Source organism: Plecotus auritus (genome assembly GCF_963455305.1).
Source record: "Plecotus auritus genome assembly, chromosome: 7".
Lineage (NCBI taxonomy): Eukaryota > Metazoa > Chordata > Mammalia > Chiroptera > Vespertilionidae > Plecotus > Plecotus auritus.
In genome coordinates this window covers 100,568,447-100,576,839 of record NC_137774.1, presented here as the reverse complement: position 1 = coordinate 100,576,839, position 8,393 = coordinate 100,568,447, and the positions used below count along the sequence as shown (strand labels likewise).

At 44.5% G+C, this 8,393-nt stretch overlaps 1 protein-coding gene across 2 annotated transcripts in view; it reads left to right on the top strand.

The window, feature by feature from the left end:
• The window catches only part of SNX24 (sorting nexin 24), a 145,546-nt gene that overhangs the window by 89,980 nt on the left and 47,173 nt on the right, over positions 1–8,393 (top strand). For both annotated transcript variants that reach the window (XM_080679323.1, XM_080679322.1), the window contains exon 3: positions 5,324–5,428. In XM_080679323.1, coding sequence (XP_080535449.1) covers positions 5,324–5,428 — 105 coding nt within the window. The remainder of the gene's footprint in view (positions 1–5,323; positions 5,429–8,393) is intronic.

Below are 8,393 nucleotides of genomic sequence, written 5' to 3'. Positions count from 1 at the left end.
AGGTGGGAAGGGGTTCATTTTTACCTCTTAAAAAAGAAATACAACAAGTTTGGAAGTGGGCTGGCGGGGGCTGTGTGGCAGCTCCAGGAGGATGCCAGGCACACTGGCTCCTTCTTTCTTTCTGCTCAATCATCTGGAACATCTGGCTTCCATCCTCAGAGTTGCCTCATGGTGGCAGATGGTCGTGGCAGCTCCAGCCATCACAGTCACATTTTATTAGGCAGGAAGCAGGTGAAAGGGGTTTAGGATAGAAAGTGCAAGCCAGCTGACTTTGCTCCACGTTTGAAGAGTTTTTATAGAAGCCCTCCTCAGTGACTTCTGATTACCTTTGGCTTCCACTCTCTGCAAGGAAACTTGGAAATTTTAGCTTCTTAGCTAAATTTAGAAGACTACATTATTATTCTCAATAATGTAGTTCTATTGGTGAGGAGGATAAGAAGAATAGACCTGGGGTTTCAGCTTGCATTTTCACACTATCATTTTAATAGCATGTCCGGTGTGGAGGGAGGAGGTAAACAGGCTCATCACTACACAGACTGATCTTCGAATTTCCCAAGGCCCCCTTCTTTTGCATCATGTGCAACAAATTTTAGCCTATGGTTAATGGTAAATATACACTGAGTGGCCACATTATTATGATTTCTGAATGCATAATAATCTGGCCACTCAGTGTATATCCTATATAATAAAAGGCTAATATGCAAATTGTCCCCTCAACCAGGAGTTCAACCAGCAGGAAGGCCGGCCAACTGCCCATGTCCCCTCCCCCTGCCCAGGCTGGCCGGACCCCACCCATGCACGAATTCATACACACACTAGTGGCCCATTGCATGAAATTTGTGCACAGGGGTGAGGGTTCCCTCAACCCAGCCTGTACCCTCTCCAATCAGGGACCCCTTGGGGGATGTCCGACCGCTGGTTTAGGCCCGACCACAGGGATCGGCCTAAACCAGCAGTCGGACATCCTTCTTGCAATCTGGGACTGCTGGCTCCTAACCACTCACCTGCCTGCCTGCCTGATTGCCCCTAACACCTCTGCCTACCTGCCTAATTGCCCCTAACCTCTATGCCTGCCTGCCTGATTGCCCCTAACTGCATCTGCCTGCTTGCCTGGTTGCCTCTAACTGCCCCCTCAGCCGGCCTGGTCACCCCTCACTGCCCCCCCTGCCAGCCTGGTCGCCCCAACTTCCCCCTTGTCATCCTTTTCGCCCCCAACTGCCCCCCTGCTGGCCTAGTTGCCCCAACTGCCCCCTCTCGCCAGCCTGGTTGCCCCTTACTACCCCCCCTGCCAGCCTGGTCACCCCACGCAGCCTGCTGTTTAGTTGTTTGGTCATCCCTCACCAACCCCCCTGCTGGCCTGGTCACCCCACGCAGCCTGTGTTCGGTCGTCTGTCTGGTTGTTTTGGTCATGATGGTCCCGGGCTTTTTATATATTAGGATACACACACACACACACACACACACACACACACACACACACACTGAGTGGCCAGATTATTATGCGTTCAGAGATCATAATAATCTGGCCACTCAGTGTATGGGAAGAATTTTGTATTACAGTATTAGTTTCTGGGATTTAACTGTGCATTTTCTTAGAGATTATTATGCTGTTTCTTTGCATGTGTAGTAAAGGAGCAATCTCAGTAGGTTTTCCAAGTTCTTGAGTAGAATATTAAAATTCATTCCATTTTGGGGGCAGAGTATTAGTTTCCTATTGCTGCTGTAACATGTTAATACAACTTTAGTGGCTTAAGCAACACAAATTTGTAGTCTTATACTTCTCGAGGTCAGAAGTCCAAAATGAGTTTCACTGAGCTAAAATCAAGATGTCATAGGCTCTAAGAGAGAAACCATTCCTTTCCCATTTCCAGCTTCTAGAGGTTGCCTGGGGTCAGGACCCTTCCTCCATCATCAAAGCAAGCCGATTCCAATCTCTCTCTCACTGCGACCCTCCTTGAGCCACACTGGATAATTACATTGAGCCCAACTGGATAATCTAGCATAATTTCTCATTGTGAATCCCTAATTTAATCAAATATTCAAAGTACCTTGATATGTAAGGTAATATTCACAGGTTTAGAATGTGGATATAGTAGGATACACCTGACACAGGTTTTTCTTTTTCTTTTTTTTTTTTTTGTTTGTTTTGTTTTGTTTTTGTTTTTTTGTCGTGTTTTTTTTTTAAATAAATCTTTATTCTGATTATTACAATTATTTCTCCTTTTTCCCCCCATAGCTCCCCTCCACCCAGTTCCCACCCCACCTTCTGCCCTTACCTCCCCCCCACTGTCCTCATCCATAGGTGTATGATTTTTGTCCAGTCACTTCATGAACCCCCCCATACCCCTTTCCCCCTGAGAATTATCAGTCCACTCCCTTTCTATGCCCCTGATTCTATTATATTCACCAGATTATTCTGTTCCTCAGGTTTTTAATTCACTTGATTTTTAGGTTCGCTTGTTGATAGATATGTATTTGTTGTTCATAATTTTTCTCTTTACTTTTTTCTTCTTCCTCTTCTTTAAGAATACCTTTCAGCATTTCATATAATACTGGTTTGGTGGTGATGAACTCCTTCAGCTTTTTCTTATCTGTGAAGCTCTTTATCTGCCCTTCAATTCTGAATGATAGCTTTGCTGGGTAGAGTAATCTTGGTTGTAGGTTCTTGCTATTCATCACATTGAAAATTTCTTGCCACTCCCGTCTGGCCTGCATAGTTTCTGTTGAGAAATCAGCTAACAGTCGTATGGGTGCTCCCTTGTAGGTAATTAACTGTTTTTCTCTTGCTGCTTTTAATATTCTCTCTTTGTCTTTTGCTCTTGGCATTTTAATTATAATGTGTCTTGGTGTGGTCCTCTTTGGATTCCTTTTGTTTGGGGTTCTGTGCGCTTCCTGGACTTGTAAGTCTATTTCTTTCACCAGGTGGGGGAAGTTTTCGGTCATTATTTCTTCCAATAGGTTTTCAGTATCTTGCTCTCTCTCTTCTTCTGGCACTCCCATAATTCTGATGTTGGTACGCTTGAAGTTGTCCCAGAGGCTTCTTACACTATCTTCAACTTTTTGGATTTTTTTTTTTGCTTTTTGCTTTTTCGGTTGAGTGTTTTTTGCTTCTTTGTGTTTCAATTCTTTGACTTGATTTTTGTGTTCCTCTTGTCTGTTTTTGGGTCTCTGTATAATATTTTTTATTTCAGTCAGTGTATGTTTAATTTCTAGTTGGTCCTTTTTCATATCTTCGAGGGTCTCGTTATATTTATCGGCCTTTTCTAGGATATTCTTAAAAAGCTTTATAACTGTGGTTTTGAATTCTATATCCAGTCGTTTGTTTTCCTCCATTTCTTTCGTTTGTGATCTGATTCTTTGACGCCGCATTTTCACTGCTTCCCTGAGTTGGTAAGGTAGATTTGTGTGCTAGGTTTCCAATATGGCCCAGTGGGTCTGCCTCCCCAGTTAACCTGAGGTGGACACTCTTGGTTGCACCCCTTTGTGGACTGTGTGTACAGCCTTGTTGTAATTAAGTCTTGATTGTTGTTGGTATCACTGGGAAGAATTGACCTCCAGGCCAGTTGGCTGTAAGGATCAGCTGTGTCTATGCTGGGAGAAGTTCGGTGCTGGAGACAGCCTTATAGGATTAGACTTGCCGAATTGCAATAGCCTCTGTGCTCAGCTTGGATGGGGTGGAGTCTCAGTCTTGGCTTCCTGTCAGCCTTACCCTTGCGCGCACGTGCGCGCCTTCAGACCTCCACCTTCCCTGGCTCCTGAGTCTCTGCCCGAGAGTCCAGACTCCCCCCACAAGAGCGTGGGTCCCCAGGGGCTCGCCTGGAACTGGGGTTCAGTGCAGTCAGAACTGGGGTTCAGTGCGGTCAGGGGCTTCCTTCCCCCTTCCGCCAGAGAAAGTCAGCCAGGCTCTCAGCCGCCCTTCCTCTCTACACGCACAAAGACCCTTTGCCGTACCTCCAATTCTCTGTGAGCTTTTCTCTTTCCTTCTAGTTGTAGAATTTTCACTCAGCCAGCTTTCCTGTGGTTCTGGATGGTGTCCGTTCTGTCTTTTAGTTGTAGTTTTGAAATTGTTGTGTGAGGCAGCAGTTTAGGTGTTTACCTATGCTGCCATCTTGGTTTCTCCTCCTGACACAGGTTTTTCTAACTCAACTTCCAATATAATTATTTTTCATGTATATGTTTCCTTAAAACTGCTCCCCCAAAAGGCTTAGCTGAGAACCATCATTCAGTTTTCATGAACAGAATTTGGACCTAATACTTAGGAATGTTGGAAGGAACAGCTTCTGTTTTTTCAGTTCATCCTATATAATAAAGATGTAATATGCAAATGGTCATTATGCCGTGAAGCATAACGACAGACTGTGTGACGACCGGATCACGGATCAGCAGGAGGGTGGGGCAGTGAGCAACAAGTGGGCAGTGGAGAGCTACAGGAGGGGGCAGGGCAGCAGGCGCAGAGCTACAGGAGGGCAGCAGCAAACTACTGACTACAAGCGGGTGGCGGAGAGCTACAGGAGGAGGCAGGGCAAGGGAAGCTACATGAGGGCGGGGCAGTGGGTGGAGAGCTACTGGAGGGCGGCAGAGAGCTACTGGCAAGCTACTGGTGCACGGATTCATGCTCAGGGCTACTAGTTCTATTATAAAACTCTCCAAATGATGTGATCTAGCTCAGATGGCATTTTAGGGTATGATGATCATAAACAATGGCATTTTGTTTTGCTTTTTTATATGAAAAACTAGAGGCCCGGTGCATGAAAATTCATGCACTGAGGCGGGGGGTCCCCTCAGCCCGGCCTGCCCCCTCTCACAGTCGGGGAGCCTTCACGGGCGGGATGCGACCCTGTGATCAGGGGAAGGCGACGCCCCCATCACACCTCTGCTGCTGATACTGCTGGCAGCGCAAGCCTCGGCTGGCCCTGGTTTCCTGAGCCTTAGGTGGCCCTGGGTGGCTGGGCAGGCGACATACGAGGCTTGCCTGCGCCAAAATTGCATTGTATTAATTGATTTTGGAAATTAAAAACTTTTTACTTTCTTTATAATTAATGTACTGCACTTTTAATTTTTTAGAAAACAATAATTCCAGTTTGAAATACAGATGATGTACAACAATAGCAATGACTATCAAAAACACAAAATTTTTATCCTGAAATCTGAACATTTAGGACCGCTAAGAATTTTTTTGACAGATTTTCAGTGTTACCATATTTTACTCTTTCTTTTTATTGGAGATAACAGTTGTTCGCTTTTTTTTATTGGCTCCCCCCTAATAATGTCTTTATAATTAAGATACATTTCCTATATTTTTTGTTTGTTTCTGTCTTTATAGCTTAAGAAATGTATTAAAACTCCAGAAATCCCTTCAAAACATGTGAGGAACTGGGTCCCGAAAGTGTTGGAACAACGACGACAAGGCTTGGAAACATATTTACAGGTAAGATGTGTTTAGATCAGGGGTGGGCAAACTCTTTGACTCGAGGGCCACAATGGGTTCTTAAACTGGACCGGAGGGCCGGAACAAAAGCATGGATGGAGTGTTTGTGTGAACTAATATAAATTCAAAGTAAAGGAGCGGAGGGGAGAGCAAGAGAACCGGATAGAACAGCCGGATCCGGCCCGCGGGCTGTAGTTTGCCCATGGCTGGTAGATGCTCAATTTATATAGCATAGTTTAAATAGCCATTTATCTCAGTACTTTTTTCTCCGAACTTATGGGTGAGATGCAAAATACATGAAGCAACCAAACCTTCTAGATTAAAATAAAGTTTAAAATTATAGCTGTGTTGTTGGTTCTTTTAGCTTAAATTGGGTTCTATTTAAAATGGGTTATGTGGACCAGGGAAGAGAAAATTTAGTATAAAGGTAAAAACTGATGTTGAAAGGGTCTGTTTGTTTTTATAATTCAGCTCTACAAATAACTTCGTTTTCTTTTTTTTTGTTTTCCCCTCCAAGTTGTATTGCTTTCTCGTAGCCTTTCTTGCCTTAAGGTTTAGGGTGTTTGGGATATGGTAAGAGGAACTGAATTTCTTGGCGGGCCTGGCTAGTCCATCTATGGGATCAAATTGAGAATGAGTGTATAAAATTTGCCTCTGATGAAGTGCCAACTTCTTTGAAAATTAGCATTTATGTTTTTAAAAGAATACAGTAGGATGTTCTTTCCTGCAGCTGGGTTACAAATAGAACTACCTAAATTCGATGAACAAAAGTACTCCCTTTCTGCCAAGTGACAGAAAAAGCAAAAGGAAAGGTCAGCTTTCCAAGATCTAAAATGATAAAGACTGGAGGGCTCAGGTGCATGTTCAGTGTAGTTATCACTGTCCAAAGAACTCTGCACAGGGCAGGTGCTGAGCTGAGGTTGGGGGAGGGGCAGCATGTGGAAGCCTTATGGTCAGGCAGGTCACCTGAGTCCACTTTAGAGGCTGACACATGAGAATGACTGAGATGGTGTGAGATGGGGGGTCGGGGAGTCTTGGCTCTCAAAAAGAAAAAGTTGGACTTCACCTAAGTTATGAATTTACCATGATGATCTATCTATCCATCTCTAAGACATGTTACAGCAAAGAAATCGGCAGCCCGGCCTGAAGTCTTCCATTGATATCTTCCTAACCCCATTAGCATTGATCTTGGTGTGGATTCTGTGTACAAGGGCAGCTATAGGCTGTGTTAAGCCAGCATATTATTACTTCTACAGAACTTTTCTTTAAAAAAAAATTTTTTTAATTGATTTCAGAGAAGAAGGGAGAAGGAGAGAGAGATAGAAACATCAATAATGAGAAAGAATCATTGATTGGCTGCATATTGCACACCCCCTACTGGGGATCCAGTCGCAACTCAGGCATGTGCCCGGGAATCGAACCATCACGTCCTGGTTCATAGTGGTTCGATGCCCAACCACTGAGCAACAGTGGCCAGTCTCTCAGAACTGTTCTGAGTGGTTTTGCTGGTGACTGGAAGCTGAGAAGAGGCTATCCCTAAAGGCTTGGTGATAAATTCAGGGGACTCTCTGGCTGCAGGAAGATGCTGAGCCCTTTCCTGGCCTCGTGCAGTCGTCCTGGTCTGTACACTGCCCAAAGAGGACAGCCGGCAGCTGGCAGCCCTGAGAACATCTGAGGAGGCCTCTCTTTACTCTTTTTGCTCTTTTGCTTTTGAACATGGTGGCAAGTCCCTTGGCTGCCTCTTTCTGGGAGTGGGAGATGAACGGAAATGGGGACCACAAATGACAGGAAAGTGTGTGGCCGTGTGCTTTGAGAGTCTGTTATATGGAGCGGAGAGACTTTCAGAGCTTCGGGCAACACTGTAGAGCAAAACTAAAACAAAAAAAACAAAAACTAAAAAAATGAGAAGTTAGACATTGTATGCAAAGGGTAAAATGCATGTTCTGTGTAATTAAATGGTATGGGTAAACATTGCATTCTTATTTGTAAGGCAGATTTTCCACAGATATTGTATATCTGCAAGCTTTAGTTCTGAAGAAAGCTTTACTCTCTTCCCTCCCATTGTATTTGACACATGACTTCCATTACTCCTCAGTGTAAACATTTTAAGTTGTTTGTACTTGGAATATAAATATACGGGTAAAATCATCTGGCACAGAGAGGAGTTTACAGTGACACTCAAATTGAGCTTAGAACTTTCTAGTGTCAGAACGAGGCTTGAAAGATGTGGTTGAAGGACAGAGAGGGCTTGTTTCCTGTTGTGCATTTAATATTCAGTTTGTTGTGTGTGAAGTCCCTGGGGAGTTCAAGGGCGCTTCCTCTCCCTTTGGCACCTGACTCTGTTTGCAGGCATTGGGAGCTGGATGGAAGGTGGAAGGATGAGTGGGAGTGCTTACCAATCCCAAGTGAACTAAAAACCCTGGCTTAGGTGTCTTTTCACCATAACTTTTGGTATTTAAATCTAAATAAATAAATAGTATTCAAAACTAGAAAAAAGAGAGAAGACTTGTTACTGATCCTTCTGCTCGCACTAACTCCAGTTAGAATCCCACTCACCTTGAGCACTTGCACCTGAGCCTGAGCTCCAGGGTGCAGCTGTCACCAGCACTCCTCGGCAGGCGCTGTCCTGCAGCCAACCCACCTGGGCATGAACTGGCTAGGAAGGCCCTGTTCTGGTCCATAAACCCGAGAAAGTATTAACTCCAATGCCACACCATTTCCATCTCACAGGGAACACAGGCATTATCTAATCCAGCTTGCCTTCTGCCCTTTGGTTATGGTCATGATAATCTCTCTGGCCTCAGTTTCCCACCCATAAAATGGGCAGATTAACTCTTGAAAGGACCAGAGAAAACAGTTCTTGCTCCTCTTGTCCAAGGAGCAGCTTGGTCCATGGATGCGTACAAGACACACATTTCAAAGGTGCTCTTTTAGTTTAGAGATGGAGAAACTAAGGTCAGTGGTG